This window comes from Oncorhynchus tshawytscha, linkage group LG13 (genome assembly GCF_018296145.1).
Source record: "Oncorhynchus tshawytscha isolate Ot180627B linkage group LG13, Otsh_v2.0, whole genome shotgun sequence".
NCBI classification, from domain to species: domain Eukaryota; kingdom Metazoa; phylum Chordata; class Actinopteri; order Salmoniformes; family Salmonidae; genus Oncorhynchus; species Oncorhynchus tshawytscha.
Window position 1 is genome coordinate 65,039,509 of NC_056441.1, and position 15,135 is coordinate 65,054,643.

Genomic DNA, 15,135 nt, shown 5'->3' on the forward strand with positions numbered 1-15,135 from the left:
TTATGTTTTGGATCATTGTCTTGTTGGAAGACAAATCTCCGTCCCAGTCTCAGGTCTTTTGCAGACTCCATCAGGTTTTCTTCCAGAATGGTCCTGTAATTTGGCTCCATCCATCTTCCCATCAATTTGAACCCTCTTCCCTGTCCCTGCTGAAGAAAAGCAGGCCCAAACCATGATGCTGCCTCCACCATGTTTGACAGTGGGGATGGTGTGTTCAGGGTGATGAGCTGTGTTGCTTTTACGCCAAACATAACGTTTTGCATTGTTGCCAAAAAGTTCAATTTTGGTTTCATCTGACCAGAGCACCTTCTTCCACATGTTTGGTGTGTCTCCCAGGTGGCTTGTGGCAAACTTTAAACAACACTTTTTATGGATATCTTTAAGAAATGGCTTTCTTCTTGCCACACTTCCATAAAGGCCAGATTTGTGCAATATACGACTGATTGTTGTCCTATGGACAGAGTCTCCCACCTCAGCTGTAGATCTCTGCAGTTCATCCAGAGTGATCATGGGCCTCTTGGCTGCATCTCTGATCAGTCTTCTCCTTGTATGAGCTGAAAGTTTAGAGGGACGGCCAGGTCTTGGTAGATTTGCAGTGGTCTGATACTCCTTCCATTTCAATATTATCGCTTGCACAGTGCTCCTTGGGATGTTTAAAGCTTGGGAAATCTTTTTGTATCCAAATCCGGCTTTAAACTTCTTCACAACAGTATCTCGGACCTGCCTGGTGTGTTCCTTGTTCTTCATGATGCTCTCTGCGCTTTTAACGGACCTCTGAGACTATCACAGTGCAGGTGCATTTATACGGAGACTTGATTACACACAGGTGGATTGTATTTATCATCATTAGTCATTTAGGTCAACATTGGATCATTCAGAGATCCTCACTGAACTTCTGGAGAGAGTTTGCTGCACTGAAAGTAAAGGGGCTGAATAATTTTGCACGCCCAATTTTTCAGTTTTTGATTTGTTAAAAAAGTTTGAAATATCCAATAAATGTCGTTCCACTTCATGATTGTGTCCCACTTGTTGTTGATTCTTCACAAAAAAATACAGTATCTTTATGTTATATCTTTATGTTTGAAGCCTGAAATGTGGCAAAAGGTCGCAAAGTTCAAGGGGGCCGAATACTTTCGCAAGGCACTGTATACATATAAAAATTATCAATATCAAAATGTATATAATCACATCAGGGAAAATGTTAGATTATATATAGATATAGATATTTGACATGTTTATTTTTCTCCATGTCCAGCTACATCTGCTATCCCATCCAGGGACTGTCCAGAACTGACCCTGCTTAGCTTCAGAGGAAAACCAGCAGTGGGATGGATGCAGGTTGTTATGTGGCTGGAATGAATGTGCCAAGACCTGCAACTGAGAAAAAGGCTGCAAAAGCAAAGGCCAGGGTAACATAACCAAAGATAGGGAAAACTGCAGGAAAGAGGGACACGTTTTATTTAATTGCGTTAAAAAAAATCACGGAAAAATCACGGACGTCATTCATTTATTCTCACATTTAAAAAACTATTTCCTTGCAATCGGATTTATGTTTTGTTTTAAATTTAACTATTCTTGTTAACAATATTAAGAATGTTATTCTTGACTTCAGAAATGTTGCTTTATATTAATGGCACAAAAGTAACTCACTCACTGAAGGATTGCACCATATAATAACACTATTACTCCATTAAAGGTGTTTAAAGCAGCAACCCTTAATTTAAACATTAACAAAGTGTTTTTCCTACAACAGTTTCAGTAAAAAGCTGAGGGATGGGGCTGGAGAAATGCTTTCAAATCCATAGACTACAATATGGATGCAAGGACTGATCATCCTTGATTAAAACATTTTTGTTTTACAATGTTTTTAGGCTATACAGTGGTTGTCTACATTTACTTTGGCGTAAAACAAGCTTATATTTTGGGTTTTGATGGGGTACGACAGTTGAACTAAGCTCATGAGGCTTTTATACGTTATATTCTTAAAAATCAATGGGTACATATCATTAATTTATGCTTCCAAAAATGGATGTAGCAATTCACATGTGAGGTGAAAATATGTTATTCTCCTCATGTGAAGATGTGGTGTTAACAGGTGGACTCAATGTATTACATGTGAAAATATGGTTTCTGTGTGAAATTTAAGATCACAATGTGAAAACAGCTATTTCCACCTGTGTTTGTGGGATATTGTTTTGTGTTTCTGCATGTGCACCATTACTTTCACGGTTCTTTATTGGTTTTGTTTAAAGTTTCACCGTAATAAAGATGTGGAACTTCAATCACGCTGCGCCTTGGTCTGTCTTTAATCACGAGTGTGACACAATCAAGCAATACTGTGTGTAAAATAATCATAAAACAGTTGAAGGTGAACTGCCTTTAAAACACAGTGAATAGCATATCATTATTTTAATAAACATCATATTACAGTCCATCTTAGATTTTGTTTTTGTATTCCAGACAACATGACAACATTTTCTCTGACAAAAGCAGTCTTTATTCTTCACAAAAGCAGTCCATTCATCCTTCACACTTGATATATGACTGTTTACAACTACCAGAAAAATCTGTTACCATAGCTCTTGTTTATCAACACAATAGTTGCTAGATGACTTAACTTCAACCCACATCCCTGGAGAACTCGGGCCAGTGTGGATTTTTACAATAAAGGTTTGGCACTCAGTGCTGTTGTCCTAGCTAGGAACAGGAGGAGGAGACTGGGAAAGGATCGTGTTCGACATCAATGAACCTTTTGGAGACAGACATATTGATACCATAATAGGTTATAGTTATTTTACAATAGTTATTGCTGAGTAATTGTTATTAAAGGATTACAGTAAAACCACCTTCTCACGTTTATTTCAGATTCTGCTGACGTTCTTTATGTTCTAGTAAAAAGATTTGTGTCTTATGATGGTCAATGTTGGTACTGACAAATTACTATATGGCTTTTTTAAATGTTTGTGTTGACAACTTTGCTGACATGGTTACATTGTTATTGACATTGTTTACATTTTTATCCTCTTTCTAAACAGGAAATACAATGCCGAATACAAGCCAGGGCAGTGAGGGCAGTCTTGTTCTACCGACTGTGCAATACCAAAGACCTCTGAATGACAAAGTGGTGATAGTCCAAGTGTTTATTGGCATCTTCCTCTGCATCAACTCCCTCATGATAGTGACCTTCTTTAAAAAAGAGGCCTTCTTCACCAACACACGATACATATTCTTTGCTCACTCACTGATTTGTGACAGTATGTTTCTGGCTCTGACTGATGTATTGCTGCTGATGAGCTACTCCAGGGTACCAATGCCAGGTGGGCTATGTATATTTCTGATTGTGATCTTAGAAACGCTGACCATTGCCACACCGCTGACACTGACAGCCATGAGCCTGGAGCGCTATATAGCAATCTGCATGCCCCTGCACCACAGTGAACTCTCCACCCCGGTGAGGGCCATGCGCTGCATCCTACTCATCCAGGCTCTCAGCTCTGTTAAATGGATCATTGTGATCTCCATCCTTTTCTCGGCTGTACCTCTGAGCTTCTACACCTCTCTTCTAGTCTGCAGTTTTGAGCAGATGATTGTGTTCTCCTGGCAGGGCTACCTCAACTCGGCTCTGTGTCAGTTCTACTTCCTGGTCATGTCCGTAGTCATAACTTTCACCTATGTGAAGATCATGGTGGCTGCCCGAGGTGCCTCATCAGACAGTAGGAAGTCCACCAATAAGGGCCTGAGGACAGTTATTCTCCATGGCTTCCAGTTACTCCTTAGTTTGATTCAGTTCTGGTGTCCTGTGATAGAATCGGCTATAATGAAGATCAATTTGAATGTGTTTATTGAGGTTAGGTATATTGACTATATTCTTTTTATTCTTACCCCTCGATGTCTGATTCCACTTGTGTATGGATTAAGGGATAAGGATTTTGTGGTGGTTATGAAATATTATGCCCTGTTTGGATATTCTAAAAAAGTATTTATATTTAATATGGACAAGTCTAATGATGTAAAGGGGAAAAAAACTCCCATGCACACTTGTAAGGTAAATGCGGGCCATGTGTAATACTGAATTTGGTTTATTGAATCAATTTTCTGTCATCTGCAAATGAGAGGATGTAAATGAGAGGATCAAAAGGTATCATATATTTCAGGTGTTTATGACCCAGTTTTGTTATGGTTATCTTATGTTATTTTAGGGGTGTCAAACATTTACGGCCTGCAGATTGATTTCACACGTGTAAAATCAAAGTAACTTTGTGTTAATTTAGTTTTTTTTAACTGATTTTTGGCCGTCCTGATCTCTGCAGTAACAGAAATGGTATTTGGCACCTCTATTTGACGCCCCTTTGCTGAGTGACAGTTAGACATTTCTATTAAACTTCAGTAATTTCTGTACTACATTTGTCAATGTTCTTTGATTCTATAAAATATAAACTGTAAAATGTCAATAAAATGAATAATGTTTCAAACCATATATGTTTTCTATGAAGTTGATGTTAGTGGCCATTTTTTAATGATTGAGACCCAGGGAGAAGACACAGTTTGAACTTGGCTCCAGCTATCTTCATTACTGATGCATGACTTACGTCAAGAGCAGACCAAGCCCTGGTGTGCTGCTCTCAACAGAGTCATCTTGTTTGCCAAACAAAAGAAAACATAAGGTTGCACAATTAGGCTCGACTCCGTTAATAATAAACCAATCTGTTAATTACTAATCAGGGAACAGGGGACACGCTCTCTCTCTAACTGTACTCTGGAGATATCCATCTGGCAACACAGTAAACACGCCTCCCTGTTCATCAAATGCAGTCCATGCAAGTCCCCTCACAAACAACCCCAAACTATGTTTCCTTTACGGTTTCATCATTCTCTCTGAAAACAAAAACAACGCTGGTAGACGGACATCTCTTTTTCTCTAGGCCCTGGTCTGCATGCATTTCACCCAAGGTTGATAGAACACTGTTTAAAAATAGAACAAGGTTTTAAACATCTAGTTGATACTTTATTACAAATTCTGACATCACAGTACTGAGGACAATAAACACATTTGAAGAAATATTTATTCAAATTCATAAATAACAGGCCTCCTGTTCAGTTTTAAACACCCACATCAGTAGAAATCCACTTTTCGAGATGAAAGAAGATGGCCAGAGCTTACCCATGATGTTGCACATCGATTTAAGTCATAATTTTAGTCAAAGTATGATACAGTTGAAGTCGGAAGTTTACATACACCTTAACCAAATACATTTAAACTTAGTTTTTCAGAATCCCTGACATTTAATCAGAGTAAAAAATCCCTTTTTTAAGTCAGTTAGGATCACCACTTCATTTTAAGAATGTCAAATGTCAGAATAATAGTAGAGAGAATGATTTATTTCAGCTTTTATTTCTTTCATCACATTCCCAATGGGTCAGACGTTTACATTTACTCAATTAGTATTTGGTAGCATTGCCTTTAAATTGTTTAACTTGGGTCAAAAGTTTTGGGTAGCCTTCCAGAAGCTTCCCTCAATAAGTTGGGTGAATTTTGGCCCATTCCTCTTGACAGAGCTGGTGTAACTGAGTCAGGTTTGTCGGCCTCCTTGCTCGCACATGCTTTTTCAGTTCTGCCAAAACAATTCTATAGGATTGTGGTCAGGGCTTTGTGATGGCCATTCCAATACCTAGACTTTGTTGTCCTTTGGAAGTTAAGGTCATTGTCCATTTGGAAGACCCATTTGTGACCAAGCTTTAACTTCCTGACTGATGTCTTGAGATGTTGCTTCGATATATCCACATAATTTTCCTCCCTCATGAAGCCATCTATTTTGTGAAGTGCACCAGTCCCTCCTGCAGCAAAGCACCCCCACAACATGATGCTGCCACCCCCGTGCTTTACGGTTGGGATGGTGTTCTTCATCTTGAAAGCCTCCCCCTTTTTCCTCCAAACATAATGATGTTCATAATGGCCAAACAGTTCTATTTTTGTTTCATCAGACCAGACCTTTTTTCTCCAAAAAGTATAATCTTTGTCCCCATGTGCAGTTGCAAACCATGGCTTTTTTTATGGAGGTTTAGGAGCACTGGCTTCTTCCTTGCTGAGCGGTCTTTCAGGTTATGTTGATATAGAACTTGTTTTACTGTGGATACAGATACGTTTGTACCTGTTTCCTCCAGCACCTTCACAAGGTCCTTTGCTGTTGTTCTGGGATTGATTTGCACTTTTCGCACCAAAGAGCGTTCATCTCTTGGAGACAGAACGCATCTACTTCCTGAGCGGTATGACGGCTGTGTGGTCCAATGGGGTTCATACTTGCGTACTATTGTTTGTACATGTGAATGTGGTACCTTCAGGCGTTTGGAAATTGCTTCCAAGGATGAACCAGGTTTGTGGAGGTCTACAATTATTTTTCTGAGGTCTTGGCTGATTTATTTTGATTTTCCCATGATGTCAAGCAAAGAGGCACTGAGTTTGAAGGTAGGCCTTGAAATACATTCACAGGTACACCTACAATGAACTAAAATGATGTCAATTAGCCTATCAGAAGCTTCTAAAGCCATTACATAATTTTCTGGAATTTTCCAAGCTGTTTAAAGGCACAGTCAACTTAATGTATGTAAACTTCTGACCCACTGGAATTGTGATACAGTGAATTATAAGTGAAATAATCTGAAATAAAAATGACTTGTGTCATGCACAAAGACGATGTCCTAACTGACTTGACCAAACAACAGTTTCCTAAGAAGAAATTTGTGGAGTGGTTGAAAAAAACAGTTTTAATGACTCCAACCTAAGTGTACGTAAACTTCCGACTTCAGCTGTATATTTGGCCATGAAGTGACAAATCAGAACTGCCCACATCATGCAAATCCATGTGAATGCGATATGACATACAATTAATTTTCAGCCAACATTTTGTTTCATGGGCTGGGTTTTATTTTAACTGTACAACATATTATACCAGCATGACTTTGTTAATCAATTAGAAACAGTTATTCCTCTTAGCGACTGGGATGAGCCAAACAGCCTTATGTCCAGTTGGCCACCTGAGTAAATTAAAATAGGGGGTGCAAACTGGTGTTTTTCACCTCCACTTTTTTGGGGCTGGGGGAGGGGGGTTATTATCATAATCTATTGGATAATTTGTCAATTTTCACTTATTTTTTAGCTAGTCTAAAACTCACAAAAGCTCTGACAAAGGCCTCAAGGCCGATACGTGAAGCTTATTAAAGAGCAGTGATACCATCTTCTCAGTTAGTCTATATACAACATTTATTAAGCAATAAGGCATGAGGGGGTAGGGTATATGGCCAATACACCACGGCTAAGGGCTGTTCTTAAGCATGACGCAACGCAGAGTGCCTGGATACAGCGCTTAGCCATGGTATATTGTCCATATAACACAAACCCCCGAGGTGCCTTATTGCTACTATAAACTGATTACCAATGTAATTAGAGCAGTAAAAATGAATGTTTTGTCATACCCGTGGTATACGTTCTGATATACCTCATCTGTCAGCCAAACAGCATTCAGGGCTCGAACCACCCAGTTTTTAAATGACCATTTTATAAATGGTATAATTGTGTGATATGATAACATTTAGCAAACCTGTTGCTCCAAGATTGATGGTTTTGACCGGGGGCGCAACTTTGTTTTTAGAAGTGGGGGGGGACATACTTTATTATTATTATTATATATTTTTTATCTGTCAGATAAACACTCCAAACAGCCTACCCAACTGCTCGTAGGCGTCCGCAAGGTCCTAAAGTACACCGTTACTGTAATGCTCCGGGTGTCGTGGGTGTGGAGTCAAACGCATGAGACAGAGAGCGCAATGCTGTGCTCTTTAATTGCACCAACGCACCACAGGGTGCTCACAATAATAACGGCCCCAAACACGGGAAATGAAAAATGTACAACTGAAAAATGCACGACCAGGAACTAACACGTTCCTCTACTACAGAGCCGAAGGTTACAATGATTAATTCCGCACAACAAACAGGCGGGCCGGCTGTCTAAAGAAGCCCAACTAATCATCACAAACAGGTGCTACCAATAAACATACAAAGAGGGGGAGGAAAGACAATCAGTGGCAGCTAATAGGCCGGTGACGACGACCGCCGAGCCACCCGACCGGGAAGGGAAGCCACCCTCGGCCGGACTCGTGACAGTACCCCCTCCTGACGCGCGGCTTCCGCGCGCACCGACTTCGGCCTCGAGGTCGCCCCGGAGGACGAGGTGCAGGGCGATCCGGATGGAGGCGATGGAAATCCCTCAACATGGATGGATCCAAGATGTCCCCCACCGGTACCCAGCACCTCTCCTCCGGACCGTACCCCTCCCAGTCCACGAGGTACTGCAGGACCCTCACCCGGCGTCTTGAGTCCAGAATGGCCCGGATCGTATATCCGTGGCTAATCTTTTGAATAAGGTGTAAATAAAAAACCTTTAACAACAGATAATGTTAGTGTTTAACATACTGGAGAGGGAATGCAAAACAACAACGCTGGACAGAGTGGAATCAGATGTATCAAAAAGGCAATTTATTGAGTCAAAGATATCTTGTCCTGCCGTTTATCATGCACGGACCTAAGCAATATGAATCTGTGAGGAGTCAGAATAATTAGGCTGCCCAGCCAGAGTTTACAGCAGAATGTATACACAGAATAATGTAGGTGGAGTCTCGTCGTGTTGATCTTCTGACTGGTCCTGAAGAGTTGGAGGCGGGCCTGCTCTTAGCCAGAGCAGGAGCCCCATTGGTGCACAGCAAAGTCCTTTGCTCTTGGCACCCGACCAGTAAGGGGGGTAGAGTGTGAGTGTACAGTGCTCATGAAATGTATGTGTGTCAAGGAAGCGTGGATATTGGTAATGTCTGCTTTAGGCTCAGGTGTTTCCTGTCTTTGCAGGAGTGCATGCAAGGTTCAATGACAGTGAGATAGCTTGGCACTCTAAGCTCGTTAGTGTTGCAGGCTGTTCTTTGTAGTTACAGGGAAGTATATTTGCGTGATGGCAGCTGTGTGTCCTTCGGATAATCATGTTATTGCATGTAGGCTCTAAACTTGACTGAGGACACTGGGCCCAGAGTTATCTGAGGGCATCCGGTTTAACCAGAGCTTTGGTCTGCTAGTAATGCTTGATATTATTATTTATATAACAAAAACACTCGCTAGTTAGATCATTTTTATAACCAGGCAAGTCAGTTAAGAACAAATTCTTATTTACTATGACGGCCTACCCCTGCCAAACCCAGACAACACTGGGCCAATTGTGCACTGCCCAATCACAGCCAGATGCAATGCAGCCTGGATTCAAACCAGGGACTGCAAGGACACCTTTGGCAATGAGAGGCAGTGTGGCACCACTCAGGAGCCCTAGCTAAGGTTAGTGCCCTATTTGTTGATGTTTATCACTGCCATACTGTGTTTGATCTTGTCTAGCCATCTTGTCTCAAGAGGACCACAATGGAAATAAGTCCCAGCCATTATTATGTGTTATACTCAATGGTTTTATTCATATGCATGTATGACTTTTAAGTTTTATGTGTGCTTGTTTTTTAAAATGGTCGAATTAATAAACTAAACTAAACTATCCACGTGGATATTCCCACACCCAATTTGTGATATCTTTTAATTAGCCTCTGTCATTCTTCGGAGGTGGAACCTAAACATGTGTAGGGCCCTTTCAAAACATAGGTAACCATTTTCCAAATCCAAATGAAAATAAACTGCATGAGGATTCAGTATGCTTTATCCCTGCCCAGGAATAATTCTGTTGACTTATTCAGGAAAACTTAGAACGGGTGTTGATTGAATAGAGAGCATAGTTTCTCTGATGTGATTATCATTTTATAGTGATTAAATATCACAAAATGGTCTACATTACCTTCAGAATGTATTCCTATTTTGTTGTGTTACAGCCTGAATTTAACATGGATTCAATTGATTGTTTTTCTCACCCATATATACACAATAACCCATAATGACAAAGTGAAAACATGTTGTTAGAAATATTTGCAAATGTATTGAAAATGAAATACAGCAATATCTCATTTACATAAGTATTCACACCCCTGACTCAATACATGTTAGAATCACCTTTGGCAGTGATTACAGCTGTGAGTCTTCCTGAGTAAGTCTAAGAGCTTTGCACACCTGGATTGTACAATATTTGCACATTATTCTTTTCAAAATTCTTCAAGCTCTCTCATGTTGGTTGTTGATCATTACTAGACAGCCATTTTCAAGTCTTGCCATATTTTTTCAAGACGATGTATGTCAAAACTGTAACTAGGCCCCTCTGGAACATTCAATGTCATTTTGGTAAGCAACTTCAGTGTACACCAAGTGTACAAAATATTCCATGACATAGACTGACCATGTGAATCCAGGTGAAAGCTATGATCCCTTATTGATGTCACTTGTTAAATCCACTTCAATCAGTGTAGATGAAGAGGAGGAGACAGGTTAAAGAAGTAGTTTTAAGCCTTGAGACAATTGAGACATGACTTGTGTCTGAGTGCCATTCAGAGGGTGAATAGGCAAGACAAAAGATTTAAGTGCCAGGCACACCGGTTTGTGTCAAGTACTGAAACACTGCTGGGTTTTTCATGCTCAGCAGTTCCCTGTGTGTATCAAGAATGGTTCACCACCCAAAGGACATCCAGCCAACTTGACACAACTGTGGGAAGCATTAGAGTCAACATGGGCCAGCATCCCTGTGGAACGTTTTTGACACCTTGTCCATGCCCCGACGAATTGCGGCTTCTAGTCTACAGTGATGAAGCACAAGTGAACACCCAAGGTAATGTCCTTTTACGACTCTCTTTAAAAACACATCTGATCCTTATAGCTGACATTCCCACTTGATGTCGGAGGGGCTAAATGAGGGGAGCTGTCCTGCACTGCTCACACAGACACAGGGTCATGATCAGCCCTAAAGCCCCGACCACCAAGCCCAAGGTCAAATTAATTGTTCCTCAAGCAGAGCCACTGGTCAAATCAATTACTTTATTTGAGTCTGTACAGACTAGTAGCCTAGATAAGCTATCTAATGCACAACTTCAACATTTTGTATGTTAATCAATTAAAATATATCAAAAGAGTAAAACCCTGGCTGGATGACAGCCATTATGCCAGTTTAAAGCGTGTCTTTTAATTCTTAGATGTTAAGTCTCCTTTATGGCCGACTTTGAGCGGTTCTGGACTGTTTCCGACTGACATTCTGGTGTACAAAGTGTTCTGTGAAAGTCATAGTGTTCAGTGAATTATAGTGTCATAAAGACCCATTTGTCAGCTCTCCACTACCACTCTCTCAGTGGAGCTGACTTAAAGTGTCATGGTTCAGATCTCACATTTGTATAGGGAATGACGTGTCATATTTTCTGGCCTATCCAGACAAATAATCGACTTGCTCTCCCTTTGAGTGATGGACACCATCCTGGTAGATGGCATATGAAAGGCAAACGTTTAGCGAATCCAACTGTTGTAGTTTCATCTCGCTGAGATATTCTCAGCCGGATTTAGAACTCTCAACAGGAAAGAAGTACTAAACAATTTCATAGAATTTAAACAAGACCAATTTCTCTTGGTCACAGAGGAATTAAATCACTTTGGGCCCAATTCTGACCCGATGTAAACACACTTAAATGGAATGTAATTCAGTTTTTATGCACGTTTCCCTATATGTGTATTCTGACCTTGAACTTAAGCATGAGAATAGCAAGCTATTCACCTGCTATTAGTTTGGGATAGAGATTGAATAAATAAAGGTGTGGCCAAGTGTGTCTGATACGCAATATTCTGACCTTGACTTAATTCCCTAATAATTCCACCACCTTTACGCGCAAGGAAATCATGAATAAAGTGGGAAAAGCATCTACTTCGTTTTTTTCGGATAGAAATAACACCATTCTCCATGCACTGTAATTTACAATTTTATAAGAGCTATTGATAATAGTTTGAGATGAGTAATCCGATTGGAAAAGGAAATGATAAGTACAAATTACACTTGTTTTAGATCTATTTTACCTTATAATTGCTGGAGACAAATGTGAAACCAGTGGCAGCAAACTGAAACATATCAACTTTCATACAGTAAAGTTTATGAAATGCTGTGCCATTAAGCCACATTTTTATTGAACAGTCCTTTAAATTGCAGGGATAGGCACTCTCGAATAAGTATAAGTTACCCCAACATTCTCTCTTTCCTATTTCTATCATGCTAAATATTAGCTGCTATCAGTATCAACCGTCACTAGGCCTAATAACCACATTTATTCAAACAGTAGGGTGTATAACACGAACGTCTAACAACCCAAAAGTCGCGTGTTCAAATCTCACCATGGACAACTTTAGCTAATTTGCAACTACTTACTACTTAGCATGTTCGCTAACCCTTTAACCTAAACTCCTAACCCTAACCTTAACCCTTAACCTAACGTAGCATGTCAACGTAATATATCGTGCTAAATGGGTCAAATGCGATCATAGGATACTATACGTCCTGTAATTATTATTAAATTGCATGACCGCTATTACATTTAGTACGACATGTAAATTAACATATTATACTAAATGGAGTGGTACAGAATTTTGTAAGATATAATACATTTTTCTCTGGAACCAGGTTGGTGTTTACATTTGACCATAGAGTAATCTAGAGGGCACTCCTAACATGAATGCCCTCTCTCCACCACCTTCTGAACAGTGCAGCAGCACAATGTTTGAAGTTCACATTTTGCCTTTAATCTAAACATTTGTCTTCTGACATGGGGGCCCAGGCTTGAACTCAATGGGATTTACAAACTTCTCACATGGCACATGGAGATTTATTTATTTATTTTATTTCACCTTTATTTAACCAGGTAGGCAAGTTGAGAACAAGTTCTCATTTACAATTGCGACCTGGCCAAGATAAAGCAAAGTAGTTTGACACATACAACGACACAGAGTTACACATGGAGTAAAACAAACACACAGTCAATAATACAGTATAAACAAGTCTATATACGATGTGAGCAAATGAGGTGAGATAAGGGAGGTAAAGGCAAAAAAAGGCCATGGTGGCAAAGTAAATACAATATAGCAAGTAAAACACTGGAATGGTAGATTTGTAGTGGAAGAAAGTGCAAAGTAGAAATAAAAATAATGGGGTGCAAAGGAGCAAAATAAATAAATAAATAAAATAAATAGAGTAGGGAAAGAGGTAGTTGTTTGGGCTAAATTATAGGTGGGCTATGAACAGGTGCAGTAATCTGTGAGCTGCTCTGACAGCTGGTGCTTAAAGCTGGTGAGGAAGATAAGTGTTTCCAGTTTCAGAGATTTTTGTTGTTCGTTCCAGTCATTGGCAGCAGAGAACTGGAAGGACAGGCGGCCAAAGAAAGAATTGGTTTTGGGGGTGACCCGAGAGATATACCTGCTGGAGCGCGTGCTACAGGTGGGTGATGCTATGGTGACCAGCGAGCTGAGATAAGGGGGGACTTTACCTAGCAGGGTCTTGTAGATGACATGGAGCCAGTGGGTTTGGCAACGAGTATGAAACGAGGGCCAGCCAACGAGAGCGTACAGGTGGCAATGGTGGGTAGTATATGGGGCTTTGGTGACAAAACGGATTGCACTGTGATAGACTGCATCCAATTTGTTGAGTAGGTTATTGGAGGCTATTTTGTAAATGACATCGCTGAAGTCGAGGATTGGTAGGATGGTCAGTTTTACAAGGGTATGTTTGGCAGCATGAGTGAAGGATGCTTTGTTGCGAAATAGGAAGCCAATTCTAGATTTAATTTTGGATTGGAGATGTTTGATGTGGGTCTGGAAGGAGAGTTTACAGTCTTACCAGACACCTAGGTATTTGTAGTTGTCCACGTATTCTAAGTCAGAGCCGTCCAGAGTAGTGATGTTGGACAGGTGGGCAAGTGCAGGCAGCGATCGGTTGAAGAGCATGCATTTAGTTTTACTTGTATTTAAGAGCAATTGGAGGCCACGGAAGGAGAGTTGTACGGCATTGAAACTTGCCTGGAGGGTTGTTACCACAGTGTCCAAAGAAGGACCAGAAGTATACAGAATGGTGTCGTCTGCGTACAGGTGGATCAGAGACTCAGCAGCAGCAAGAGCGACATCATTGATGTATGCAGAGAAGAGAGTCGGTCCAAGAATTGAACCCTGTGGCACCCCCATAGAGACTGCCAGAGGTCCGGACAGCAGACCCTCCGATTTGACACACTGAACTCTATCAGAGAAGTAGTTGGTGAACCAGGCGAGGCAATCATTTGAGAAACCAAGGCTGTCGAGTCTGCCGATGAGGATGTGGTGATTGACAGAGTCGAAGGCTTTGGCCAGATCAATGAATATGGCTGCACAGTAATGTTTCTTATCGATGGCGGTTAAGATATCGTTTAGGACCTTGAGCGTGGCTGAAGTGCACCCATGACCAGCTCTGAAACCAGATTGCATAGCAGAGAAGGTATGGTGAGATTTGAAATGGTCGTAATCTGTTTGTTGACTTGGCTTTCGAAGACCTTAGAAAGGCAGGGTAGGATAGATATAGGTCTGTAGCAGTTTGGGTCAAGAGTGTCCCCCCCTTTGAAGAGGGGGATGACGGCAGCTGCTTTCCAATCTTTGGGAATCTCAGACGACACGAAAGAAAGGTTGAACAGGCTAGTAATAGGGGTGGCAACAATTTCGGCAGGTCATTTTTTAGAAAGAAAGGGTCCAGATGTGGTTGAGTGGGTCACATGCCAAAGAAGATTGACATGTTACTGCCCTACAAGTCAGGGGTTCAATTCCTGTCCCACTTTCACTCCTTCACTGTATCCTTCAGTTTCTCTATCTGTCTGAACAAAGCATTGAAAAAATAAAGGTGGAATTCCACACAGGAAAAGGTAGAATTCCTATTCAGACTTGAAACAAGTTGACTTAACACAGACTTAAATGTCAAATCAAACACAATTTTATTTGTCACATGTACCGAATACAACAGTTGTAGACCTTACAGTGAAATGCTTACTTACAAGCCCTTAACAAATAACACAGTTTTAAGAATATAAGAGTTAAGACAATATTCCCCAAAAACATTTAGGTTAAAAAAGTAACACAATAAAATAACGAGGCCATATACAGGGGTTACCGGTACCGAGTCAATGTGTGGGGTT

General features: G+C 40.6%; 1 protein-coding gene across 1 annotated transcript; it reads left to right on the top strand.

Annotated features, from left to right (window-relative positions):
- The first annotated feature begins 2,710 nt into the window (after nt 1-2,710).
- LOC112265966 (odorant receptor 131-2-like) lies at nt 2,711-4,390 on the top strand. The gene is made up of 2 exons (XM_024443480.1): nt 2,711-2,782; nt 3,036-4,390. The coding sequence occupies exon 2, from the start codon at nt 3,044-3,046 to the stop codon at nt 4,064-4,066; it is 1,023 nt and encodes a 340-aa protein (XP_024299248.1). The 5' UTR covers nt 2,711-2,782; nt 3,036-3,043; the 3' UTR covers nt 4,067-4,390.
- The last annotated feature ends 10,745 nt before the right edge of the window (nt 4,391-15,135 follow it).